Source organism: Monodon monoceros, unplaced genomic scaffold, assembly GCF_005190385.1.
Source record: "Monodon monoceros isolate NGI ecotype Baffin Bay Population unplaced genomic scaffold, NGI_Narwhal_1 Super_Scaffold_6, whole genome shotgun sequence".
NCBI classification, from domain to species: Eukaryota; Metazoa; Chordata; class Mammalia; order Artiodactyla; family Monodontidae; genus Monodon; species Monodon monoceros.
In genome coordinates, this window is record NW_021703783.1 from 60,628,713 (window position 1) to 60,641,787 (window position 13,075).

Below are 13,075 nucleotides of genomic sequence, written 5' to 3' on the forward strand. Positions count from 1 at the left end.
ATTTTTCTTCATGCTAAATTTCTAAATTTCACATGCTTTGTCATATGCATCCACATGACTGTAACATTCCAGGCATCCTCTAGAGGGCATCCTCATAATTTGGTGAGTGTCTATTTTGCCACAGTCATTTCTGATCATGTGGAAATAAAATAAGCCTACTTATTAATAAACATAAGATTGCCTTCATTCTGACTTTCTTATGAAAGTTTGGGATATTTATGTTAACTCTGCCCCTACGTTTCACTTCCAACTCTAAGAGAAAGAGCAGTCATGCTAATCTACTTGGAAGGCTGGAGATTTGAAACATCATTTCTGAATTAGACTTGATGCAAAAAGGGAGTGAAAGAATTGTGCAAATTGTACTATCCTTTTTTTTAAAAAAGACTCTCTCCCTATTTTAAAAATGGTTCCTCATTTTAAATAGTGCCACCTGAAGTACTGATGTAACAGGGTACTCCAAATACAATCATCTCAGAGATATTCAAATGAATTCCTTTTTGAGCACTTAGTTTGATGAGATTAAGTGCTATCTTTATAAAGGAAGGGAGTTGCAAGATATAAGGCAATAATAAATAGCAAAAATAGGTGTTTTCATTTTTATCTCCTTGATCTCTCGTCACTTTCCTCTAACAGCCATATTTTTATAGCTTTGTAGTTAATCCTCTGAATGTATTAAGAGGACATGCCTATTTAAATCTAAAACAGTGAATATTTAGGAATTGAGGTAATATAAAGATGTATTCACATTTTACACTTTGTTTAAAGAAATATTGTGAAATCAAAATGTGCAGACACGTAAATTTGTGTATTTTTCACTCATTAGGGAAAACTGATGATGCCAAAGCTTCTGAGAAAGGGAAAACTCCCCTGAAAGGATCGACTCTACAGAGGTCTCCTTCAGATGCAGGAAAAAGCAGTGGAGATGAGGGGAAAAAGCCCCCCTCGGGCATTGGAAGATCAACGGCCACTGGCTCTTTTGGATTTAAGAAGCCAAGTGGAGTAGGGTCATCTGCCATGATCACAAGCAGTGGAGCCACCATAACAAGTGGCTCAGCAACACTGGGTAAAATCCCCAAATCTGCTGCCATTGGTGGGAAGTCAAATGCCGGGAGAAAAACCAGTTTGGACGGTTCACAGAATCAGGATGATGTTGTGCTGCATGTCAGCTCGAAGACCTCCCTGCAATACCGCAGTTTGCCCCGCCCATCCAAATCCAGCACCAGTGGCATTCCCGGCCGAGGTGGCCACAGATCCAGCACCAGCAGTATAGATTCCAATGTCAGCAGTAAGTCAGCTGGTGCCACTACCTCGAAACTGAGAGAACCCACGAAGATCGCCTCAGGGCGCTCGAGTCCCGTCACTGTCAACCAGACAGACAAGGAAAAGGAAAAAGTAGCAGTCTCAGATTCAGAGAGTGTTTCTTTGTCTGGTTCCCCCAAATCCAGCCCCACGTCTGCTAGTGCCTGTGGGACACAAGGGCTCAGGCAGCCAGGGTCCAAGTATCCTGACATTGCCTCACCTACATTTCGAAGGTAAGAAAGCATAAAATGATGCTGAGAAAATATAAAATGCTATATCTTAGGATATATGTGTGTCCTATATCCTATCGTATAAAAGATGTATATCCTAAACATATATGTCCTAAGTATATATATTCTATGACACATATATCTTAGAATGTTTTATTCAGTTTCTGAGTAAAATGCGTTTTATGAAGCTGATGATATAAATAGCTAGTGAAAAATATCGCTCATTTTGAGAAATGCTTCAACTTTGTAGTTTCACTATCATTGTTATATTAGCAACACAAATAGCATTTATGAGAGACTTAAAAGCAGATGGCAATACCTAGGGGGAGTGATAAAACAGGAGCTTGCAAAATTTCCATAGATTTTAATCTTTCCACAGTTAAAAATAAAATAGAACGTTAATAGGTCTTTATGACTATTGGTATTCGTTTCTAGTGTCTATATTATCTTGCTGGCTCTTAATGAGCTGGTGATCATGAGTGTGGATGAAGTTGTGTTCCTTGTACAGTACTGGATCACAATGGACAGATGTATATAGCACCATATCTTGACATACGAATGAAAATCTAGGTATGATATGATTGACAGAATTTGAAAAACTTTGGATGTTTGATACAGGATTATAACTAAGAAATGGGCTAGGTTTTCTAACTCTTCATCAGCTTTCTTTGATATGACTCTGATAAGCAGCAGGACTTGGTTTCTGCACCGGGACTGTCTTTGGTATTGAATATGCAGAGTTCTCCTTCGCGATATCACTGTTTTAAATACTGATGTGTTTTAAGTGGCAGGAAAATACATACAGTGAAAGACTCGGGACAAATAGTCAGACCTCTCTGGGTCTGTTTCCTCATCTATGAAATGATAGAGTATGATTTGTCTTTCATGACATGTTAAGTATTTTTAATGTTTTTATTATACTGACTAACCCAAGAATCTTGATATCTGGGAGATACCAAGGGTCTTGAACCATTTACTTTTATATTTCAGGCAATCTCAGATACATGGCTGTTTGCAAAACCTAGAGGTTTTATATCTCTCAGTAGCAATAGTAGTCCTGAAGAGCTGGTTTTTTGAAATGTTGCCTCGCGTTGCAAAGAATAGTCGCTAGTAGTGGGAGTAAATATCTCTGTTGCTTAAGTAGAAGCCAGTGGTGCCCTCCAGTGGCCTTTACCTATGAAACAATTTCTCATATTCGTCACAAAATGTTTCACTGTAGGAAATATGGATTCCACTGCAACTTAATTAGTCATCGTTATGCCATTACTTCATGTCACTTTATTTCCATATTTACATAAATTCGATTATATCATCTGCTTCATTTACAAAACTAAAATGTTTTCTGAACTAAACTCCAGCGTCTAACTTAGCACCAACTGTGTTTCAAATCACTATTACAGATATGTATTTGAATAGCACTGGCAACTGACATAAAACCCTTTGGTCTTTCTTGGGGAAAATACAGACAAACCAACATGTTGCTGTCAGTGTCCAATATCGTTTCTAACCAAATGCTCTCTGAAAGTCAATCAGGCCACCAGCTATACAACATAACCCCTAAACCTTGCCTTAAGCATTCCTTTTAGATTTTGAATAAACTTTAAAATGAAAAGAAAAAAAGAAAAGAAAAATAATTTACATGTTATATACCGAATGCGTAGAAGTTGTTTCATTATAATGGTTCTGTAAATAGGTAGCAGCAAGTACGTGCAAATATTTAAGTTTTGCAAAAGATTCTCATGATCGCTTAATTGTGAAAACCAGGGACTTTCATGTTTGATTTACAGTTCCTTTTGTTTGGCCCATGTCCCCCCACCACTGGGGTGGCAGCCCAGGACCGACTTACCCTTTTGGCGATATGAGAGATTTTTGGCACTAGAAGTTCAAGCTTATCAAGTTCATTAACATAGAGACAGGAAGTGCTCGGTAGCTCGGTCCACCAAAGCATACTTGGCTCTATGTACTGTAACCCTAAATATTAAATGTGGATATTAGTTTCTCGGAACAACTGAAGTTGTTATTTGTTTTTCTTTTAGGTTGTTTGGTGCCAAGGCAGGTGGCAAATCTGCCTCTGCACCTAATACTGAGGGTGTGAAATCCTCCTCTGTAATGCCCAGTCCTAGTACCACATTAGCGCGGCAAGGCAGTCTGGAATCACCGTCGTCTGGTACGGGCAGCATGGGCAGTGCTGGTGGGCTAAGTGGCAGCAGCAGCCCTCTCTTCAATAAACCCTCAGACTTAACTACAGATGTTATAAGCTTAAGTCACTCGTTGGCTTCCAGCCCAGCATCGGTTCACTCTTTCACATCAGGTGGTCTCGTGTGGGCTGCCAATCTCAGCAGTTCCTCTGCTGGCAGCAAGGACACTCCAAGTTACCAGTCCATGACTAGCCTCCATACGAGCTCTGAGTCCATTGACCTCCCCCTCAGCCACCACGGCTCCCTGTCTGGACTGACCACAGGCACTCACGAGGTGCAGAGCCTGCTCATGAGAACGGGTAGTGTGAGATCTACTCTCTCAGAAAGGTGAGCTCTCCTGGAGGCGTCGATGAAGTCCTCACCCCCTCCTCCCTGCACTGTACCTACCTCTCCCCACACCCCGCTCAATTCCCTTGATTTCAGTGGGAGTGCCACTTTGCAGAGGGACATCAGATTGATGAGACTGGCTGGGCCTTTTCTTTGGTCTCATTGCCAAGTTTGTAGAAGGAAAAAACCATTAAGGATCCATAAAAAATTGAATAATTAGTTTCTTAATATGAATGCATACATATATACCCAATAGGCAATTTAAATAAAATTCATAGCATGTATTTATGTATTGAATGATGTTTTCTCAAGACATGTCAGTGATTTGGCTTGAGCTCCAGGACAGCACAGCTCCTTAGGATAATTTAAGCATTTTTAAAGACCAAATTTAAATGGATTCTACAATTATGCTCAGAGTAAAATGTTCAATTGGCTTTATTAGTATTTCCATGGAAAAATAGCAAATGGATCACTGGGAATCCTAGTTGAAGTGGAAGAAAGATCAGTTGTCAGATATGAATTCTTAGAGAAAATTACAAACACTGGTGACATTTTTAGTAGGCTCTTTAAAAATAAACCACATTACAAGGTGTTTCTCATTGATTTAATGAATTACTGTTTTCTTCTAAACTTAAAATGAAGACCTTAATGAAGCATGCCTTACCTAATATACTTACCAGAAAGCATCTCTTTTGACCAAAATGGCTCTAGATTCTCTTCCCTAAAAAATCCTTTCTCAGATATTTTGGTACTGACTGTTTCCCTCAGGCACATGTCTTAAAACTGCCCCTTTTTTCCTGATGAACTTAATGCTATTTGTTTCTTGGCACACCTAAAGCTTTCAGAAATGGTCTTGGCTGTATATCTTAATTGAGTTATTTGTGAAAGCACCACTGGTCACTGAAAATGCCTGATACCTTTCCCAAACTTTTGTTCAGTCTATTATTGATGCTGACATATCACCTCAAACTAAGCACACGGCAAATAGGTTATTGTTTGTTAACCAGAATCAACCTCCAAGATACTGATTAGTTTTTAATCATGAATATGACTGCAACAAGTTGACCGTTTAACCATCAACCTACTTCTTTGGCATTGATGATACATTAAAAATACAGAAAAATGGTCAAGTAATTATCTGTAACCAAGTAACCCTCAAATAAAACCGGATGTTAAGATTGATGAGTTTTATGCAACATAAATGCAATGTTAATATTTTGCTTTGATCTATATTTTAGCAGAAGTCAGTATATATATATATATATATATATATATAGTCTCACTATAGAAATACACTGGCAAATATACAGTTACGTATTCTCTTTAAGCAAATCTTTTTTTTTTTCAGTCTTTGAAATAGACCAGTTTTACAGATGGATGTATTATAAATAGCCAGATAAATAATTTTTCTAAAATAAATTTTAAATAAATTAATTTTGAATAAATGAATGTTCTACCCTTGATTCTTAGTAAAATATATTGATGAATATTAAACTGTGAAAAGCAAATTATCTTCATAGGTATATTATATAATATAAACATTTAATTAGTTTCTTCCAATAGATTACTAGATTGAAATAATTTTTGATATAAGAAATTGTGCCTTTTCTTTCTTGCAAACAAATTTGCAAGCAATAGCAATTTATTCTAATCCTTGAAAGTACACCCAAGAACTTTATGATCCCTTGAAGAGAAAATTAGATCCTATCAGAGATCCTGGCTTAATCATAATTAAGTCCACAGAATGTTGGGAACATCAAGGAAACCAAAGAGCCATGCCTAAGAGAAAATGTGCCAAAGTGTAATATTTAAGACAAAGTAATTAGAAAGATATAATAGAGATGTATGTAAGTTCACGACTTACCTGTTTATCTACGATTTCAGAAGACTTTATTAATACTCATTATCCTAGTACTGTTAAATAGTTCCTCATTCAGATTTTAATTTTAGTCTAAATTTCTCCTCATTAAAATATCATAAACAAACAAACAAATTCTTTAACAGTTTTTCCTCTAACTGCTCTAGGTCATTGGTGGCCTTTGGTTATAACTATTAATAGTTCACATTTGTTTTGTTCATTTTGTTTTTTGTGACCAAACCAAACCTTAAAAATAATTTAAAGTTGTAGCCAAATTTTAAATTTTCTGGCTTGTTTTTAACTATCAGACCTGGCTCCCCTGCCTTTATAACCGTGCACTGAAACAGTGCCTGTCTTCTTCAGACTGTTGGTTAAAATTCCTCCTTCACTTGTGCAGGCATAAGAGTTTTCGACTTTTCAGTGTTTGTGAAAACTGTCTATATTATAAAATCATTAGTATCCAGATTCAAACAGATATTTCTGCTTAAAGTTTTAACTTATATTGGTAAACTTAAATTTCTTTTTGATTTTTCTTTCATTAAATTCTCTGCATCATACAAACACATAATGTTTATACAATTAATAACATGGGCAAAACAGTGCCTATTTTCAGTGTACTCTGAAATGTTAAAATTGAATAAATTTGCACACATGAAAGAGGTAATCTTTAAAATGGCTTATGACTGTATTAATGTTTCAGCATTGTGTAGTTTATATTTAGAGGTCTCTCATATTTGTTCAGTATGATTCCTTTTTGTTTGTTGGTTTATCTACACTACTAAAAACACATCTATAGTCACGATGTATGCTAGAACTGGCCTCTACATAATATAGTAATTACCCTATGTGGACATTCCCAAAACATAAAGTAAAAGTTGTATGATGCTTTTGGATGCTTTCTATTGCAGTGCTAAATAGTGGAGTACACATAGAAGAAAACATTTTAGCTTTGATTTTGAGTGATTAAATTTCAAGTCAATGTGTTTGCATTCATGTTGTATCATCCCCATTATGCATATCATGTGTATTTAATTTTGATCACTTGAGGTTCTAATGGAAGAGATGTATCATTCTGCAAATTCAAATTAATTTTATTATTTGCTTAGCCACATCAAAGATTATAACAGAAATTCCTAGACTTATCCCACCTAGTTGTTGACACCCTCTTCCTTTATTTTTAGGAAGGCCACTTCTCATTTTCTCCAGACACATTCTTTCTTCCCCTTCTAAGACCAAATGGGAATTTTTAAAAATAGAAACTGAAAACTTATAGCCTTTTAAACATCTAATTTATAATTTCTAAAAGGTGGCGTCATTTAATTTCCTTAAAATATTTAAATGATGCCAGAAACATTACATTTCAAGCAGATATTATGTATTATTTTTCCTCTCTCATGTGTAAGTGGGATTACATCTGCCTTTATTTTTATTAAAGATCGTTTAAATACAAAAAATAAGTATTAAAAGGTGTTTTATATCTTCTCTGTCCATTGGAAGTTGTCACTTTAACTTAGGCAGAGAAGATCGTTCTTATTTCCTCCTCTATGATTCTCCTGCATGTGAAATCATAGCAGAAGTCTAGTTATTTGAATGGGGAAGGAAAAACTACCACAGGACTAGGTAAATAGAATCTAGAGGAGAATTACGTTAACATATAATCTATCTTCTCATAGTCCTGTCACTAAATTATCATCGAAGGTGTCACAACAATGGACATCTGGTCTCCTTTGGTTGGCCTTTTCCAATGAGTTAAGCATTAAATATGTGTTACAAAAAGACTTATTTTGTGTAATTCAAACAGAACCATTTATGTTGGATGTGTAATTTCGAAGTTTTGTTTACATTATGTCCTTAGGGGTTTTCTTTGTTTTAACAGCATGCAGCTTGACAGAAATACACTACCCAAAAAGGGACTAAGGTATATATTTCTCTCAGCACAATTGCTGCCTTTCTCTGTTGTTACGTAAACTTTTTGTGCTGTCTCCTTACCTCTTTCCTTTTTTGTTTGCGACGAAGCACCTGACATTGAGGATGAAATCACTTTTAATCCTGTTGTTTTCTCTGGCCTGAGGAGTTGGTGAGATGGCCCTCAAGTAGAGATTTTGTTAGAGGCCAAAACTCAGTAAATTCAATCTAATGTAAAAGCCATTATTTGGGGGGCAGCAACTTTTAGTTGAATTCAGAACTCACTTCTGAAAATTAAAACAAAATTTTAATTTTCCTAACATTTGCATCTTGGAGGCATATGCTTGCAAAACCTCGCCCCATATAGTCTACAGATGTGGCCAGTGAATGTTGAAAAGTTGAAGGATGCTCTAATTTGAATCAAAGAAAACATATTTTCATCATCAGATGACAAATACTGTAATTAAGGTATAATTTTTAAAGAATCCTTTTGGTAAAAACTCAGAAGAACTTTATTTTCTATTTTTCAGGAGTGCTGGTAGCTATCAGATCAATATAGACATGAATTAGTCTAGTATTACATCATAATATCAAAATAATTATTCAGTTCCTTATAAAAAATAAAATGAAAATTTAATGCATAGCCATCCTTTACTGTACACTTTTATCTGATGAGAAGATATGGAAGGAACTATGAATAGAGATATAACACTATATGAACATAAGTCAACTGCTCTTTGGTACTAAGAATTGACTTACTCTGGTAAAAGTGAATTCTGGCCAAATAGGTCTTTCTCTGTTATCCTCCTCCTCTCCACTTTCTTAGCAAGAGCAAACAGCTTGCAATTATTCCATTCTAAGATTTCATTCCAGAAATTTATTTTCCAATAAAGGAAGCCCATTTCTCTCTCCATTTTTTAAAAAAAGATCCAGACATGGTGTCAAGTGGCATTTTAACCAAAAAAGTGTTTTTCCTTTTTTTTAAAATGATCTGTCAATTTGTGTTCTATTTCCTATGTCTTCCTGTGAGCATCACTGCAATTCCCTTGGCTTCTGGCCTACTACTGTCCACCATATTTAGTCTGTTTTTCACCCTCTTCATATCCTTCTAAACGCTGTGCTTTTGAGCCCTTCTCAATTAACCTGGCTGTCTGCTCACTGCTTATGATTTTCAACTACATATCTCACAGAAGCATAATTTTCTTTTCGAAATCCTTTATTTTTTTTCCTGTGAGATTCAAACAGATGGTGTCAAATCATCTGGAAGAACTAAGCAATTATAATTAGATTCAATCTGTTTGAGAATGTTGCTCAGTCTGACTAGTAAGCTCCTCTCAATTGTTTTCTCGTCTCAATATTGCCTTGCCCTTGCAGATGTGCTGAAGTGTCTTAGCTGTGCTGTTTTGCAGATATACCCCGTCATCTCGGCAGGCCAACCAAGAAGAGGGCAAAGAGTGGTTACGCTCCCATTCTACTGGAGGGCTGCAGGACACTGGCAATCAGTCGCCCCTGGTCTCCCCTTCTGCCATGTCATCTTCTGCAACGGGAAAATACCACTTTTCCAACTTGGGTAAAATATTCTAAAACATCAGTTTCATCTTGTTCCTTTCACCACCTACTCTCCCAGGAGCCCTGGCATCTCTCCATAAGAACGGTTCATTTAAAGAGGAGTTAAAGACACCTTCACAGTACCTTTTATTTGTATGCTTACTGTCCACAAAATAATTTCCAAACATTATGCAGTTTATTGCTCATGACAACAAGTTGACATACGCAATACTGTTGTTATTTTATAGTCTAAGATCCAGAGGCAAAAAGAGATTATTTGACTTAAAAAAAAAAAGAAAAAAAGGCTCACCCCTTGTAAGAGGCAGAGGCAGTAACTGATACCAGAACACCTGACTTTAAGTCTAGGGGTTTTCCCAGAGTCCTCTTAAAAACCAGTAAAACACCTCCTTACTTTCTGTTTAATTTTTTTTGATCCTTTTAAGAACATGAATTATCTTTTTGTAGAAAATAGAAATAATTAGGAAGAAGAAAAATATGTGATTCCATGACTCCACGATCACTTCTTTGATCATTTTAAAGTTAAAACTCTCCTTAAAATGCGTATGAGAATTCCTATTAAGATAATACCCTGTGAACATTTTTGGATAAATGCACTGAAAAGAAATGACTATTTGAGCCATTGGATTACTTTGTGTTTAGCATAATTTGTATGAAATATAAAATCATTTGTGTAAATGTCATAGAAAACACAGGGAAAGTGACGAAATAAAGTCTAAACATGACAGTTATCATTTAATAGATCCAATGCTTTTAAAAATAGATTTCTTTTCTATAAAGTCACATATAAAATAGTATCATTTTTTTTCTCTTTTCACTTGAGAAGTTTTTTTGTAATGATAGACCAACAGATTGTCCAAATTCTTTAATAATTTGGGCTTTTCAACTTTCCTCCCTGTAGGGATAGTCCAAGCTATTTCTCTTCTATTGTAACTATTCCTGCTATACAGAATAGAGCTTTTGGCAATGAAAAACACAATTATTTTGGTCATGGTTCCACATGCAATAATGAATATCTATCAAACACCAAGTTTTTGTTGCTAAACCTGCACAATGATGAGACTTCTTTGCCTCATAATGGCAAAGAATGGTATAACTTTTACTTTGAGTTGTAGTTATAAAACACAGCAGGAAGCTTAAAACTTTGACTTCAAAAAATGAAATAAAAATGTTTTTATAGAGCCATAGACATATGAAACAAAATCTAATTTTATGCAACATTGGAATCAAACCCATGTCACCTAGTTTGCTAAGTTTGCTGGGTATCTCATGTCTCCTGTCAGTCTTTTCATTACTTGACATTAATTTGAGTATTTGAATCCCCACTCCATTATTTTCCCATTGTTGTTATTCTGACTCTATCTAGTCCATCTTTCTTTGAGAAGAAAAAAAACTCACTACTTACTATGTCTGATCTTAGCAAGTCATTTAACCTCAACTTTCTCATCTGTTGAATGGCTTCATAATACCTAGGTTATATTGTGAGGCATGACTAATGTGTGCAAAGACACAGGAGATTATCAGGCTTGGTGGGCTCTGCTACATCATCATTTTTATTGGAAAGAGATGTCTTACACTGTCAGAGACAATTGCAGTAGATTTCAAATTGATCTTACTGCCTCTACTCAAATCTCTCAACATTTTCACCCAGTGGGACTTACGAAGAAAGATCTTCCCATACATGTCAACACACTCTCATGTGCCTAGCCATATTTTATAAGGATATGTGGATTCAAATCAGGTGTTCTGAGATCTCTATGTTGTATTATTTTACAAGAAAAAACGATGACTAATTTTAAAATCATGAAAATTACTTTTAGAGAATTTGGGTTGTATTTCCAGATCACTGGAACTTATAATTATTGGGTAAGAAAGTAGATACTATTAAAATGCAGTCATATATAAGAGTTACTTTATTATTAAATTAAAAAAATATATCAAATGTAGCTCTTTAATTTGAATATGGATAGCATTGTCCTACATTTTACTTTGGTCATCACTTGTTTTCAATTTGATCATTATTTTTTCTGAATGATCAGTAAGATAAGTGATTATTACTAACATTCAAGAGTTGCAGTGTCCATGTTTTTTTATCCTTACCCATTAAAATATATTAAGACATAAAATTTTTAGAAATATTACTGTAAAAATCACATATATATAACAAACATTTAAAATTTAAGATCACTACTATTATGTCATTATTAGTAGACTACTGTGAGCTACTGCCAAAGTAAACTCTGGTTTGTACATAGTTTCTGGCATGATAGCTATGTTAGAAACCATTCCTACCCAAGAAAGCATAACAGAATATATTTATATAAAAAATAATAAATTATTGGATGCAGTTTCATTTACTATTGGTCACAGCCCTTGTGAGGCATCCCATAACCTAGTGAGACTCATTGTCATAGTCCCACGAGTGATAATTGCTCAGATTCATTTTTCACCTTGCCTCAAGGGTTACCATGTAGAAGCATTATTATCAACCTGTCACTTTCAAATTCTGTATATTTGATGGACCCTTTTTCATACAGAGTGATGTTTAAACACCTTTGTATAGGAAGTTTCTTTGCTTTACTCCCAAAGGTCCCTCTATCTCGAATGTCCTTCTACTCCCCTCTCCATATTCACCCTTCAAGCCATTCAGAATTAAGCCCTTTCTTCTATACTTATGGAAGAATAGAATCTCAGAGTTGGAAGAGACCTATATCTGGTTCAATCGTGCATCTATTATGTAAATTCTAATGACAGCTCTAGCTTCTCCTCTAAACCCACCAATGACAGAAACTACCTAAATCTAGATATATCACACTTTTGAAGTTCTTTAAATGATCAAATAAACATTTCTTGAATCTCCACCTAGTTCCCAGTTATATTCCCAAATTCCACAAAATAAATTAAAATTATGTTACATATGACAACTCTTATTAAAACAACATCATAAACTCACTAACTGATGTGTCTAGATGTGGCAGCAAAGTCAGGGGGCAACTTGGAGGTATTTAAAAACCCACTCCATATTTCTGTCAGTTCCTATTCTCAGATCATTACAAATAAACATATAACTTAATAAAAACAGTGGCTTTGGTATAATATATAGCTTAAGACAAAGTCAGTAGTCCTCTTTTCCCTAATACATAGTCACAACTATATCTGTCCTATTAGAAATGTTTACATGTTTTCTCCTGGCTTTGAATGGGTCTTAGAGGCCATTTATTCTGCCATTTTTATTTTTTAATTCATGAAGAAACTGAAGGGTAGAAATGGAGGTATTTGCCTAAAGCAAATGGAAAACAAAGCCACCACTAGAAGCCCTGTACTAATTTGTGTCCCATTACAAAAATTCTCTGTCTGTCATACTTTTGTCTTCTATTGCATAACTTTTCTCAGTCTGTTCTATGTTATTAATTTCTCTACCTTTCAGTCACCTCCCCTAGAGGTCACTCTTGAAGCCAGGGATCTTGCCATATTTATCTTTCTATTCAACCACAATAACAAAAAAGCAAACCCGTCATAGATTTTAACTTAATTGAACATTCTTAAATAAAATGAATGTATTTCCAATGGAGAAGCTATCAGAAGTGCTTATAAATACAAACTATTCCTTTTAAAATCTACCCTAATCCTCATTACTATTTCACTTTGAATGAGCTAAGTGTTATGTTTTAAAATTATAGAAGGATACTTAC

At 35.1% G+C, this 13,075-nt stretch overlaps 1 protein-coding gene across 3 annotated transcripts in view; it reads left to right on the forward strand.

Annotated features, from left to right (window-relative positions):
• Positions 1-13,075, forward strand: part of NAV3 (neuron navigator 3) — a 363,427-nt gene that overhangs the window by 273,341 nt on the left and 77,011 nt on the right. For all 3 annotated transcript variants that reach the window (XM_029206422.1, XM_029206421.1, XM_029206423.1), the window contains exons 15-18: positions 824-1,532; positions 3,566-4,054; positions 7,789-7,830; positions 9,227-9,387. In XM_029206422.1, the coding sequence (XP_029062255.1) occupies positions 824-1,532; positions 3,566-4,054; positions 7,789-7,830; positions 9,227-9,387 (1,401 nt within the window). The remainder of the gene's footprint in view (positions 1-823; positions 1,533-3,565; positions 4,055-7,788; positions 7,831-9,226; positions 9,388-13,075) is intronic.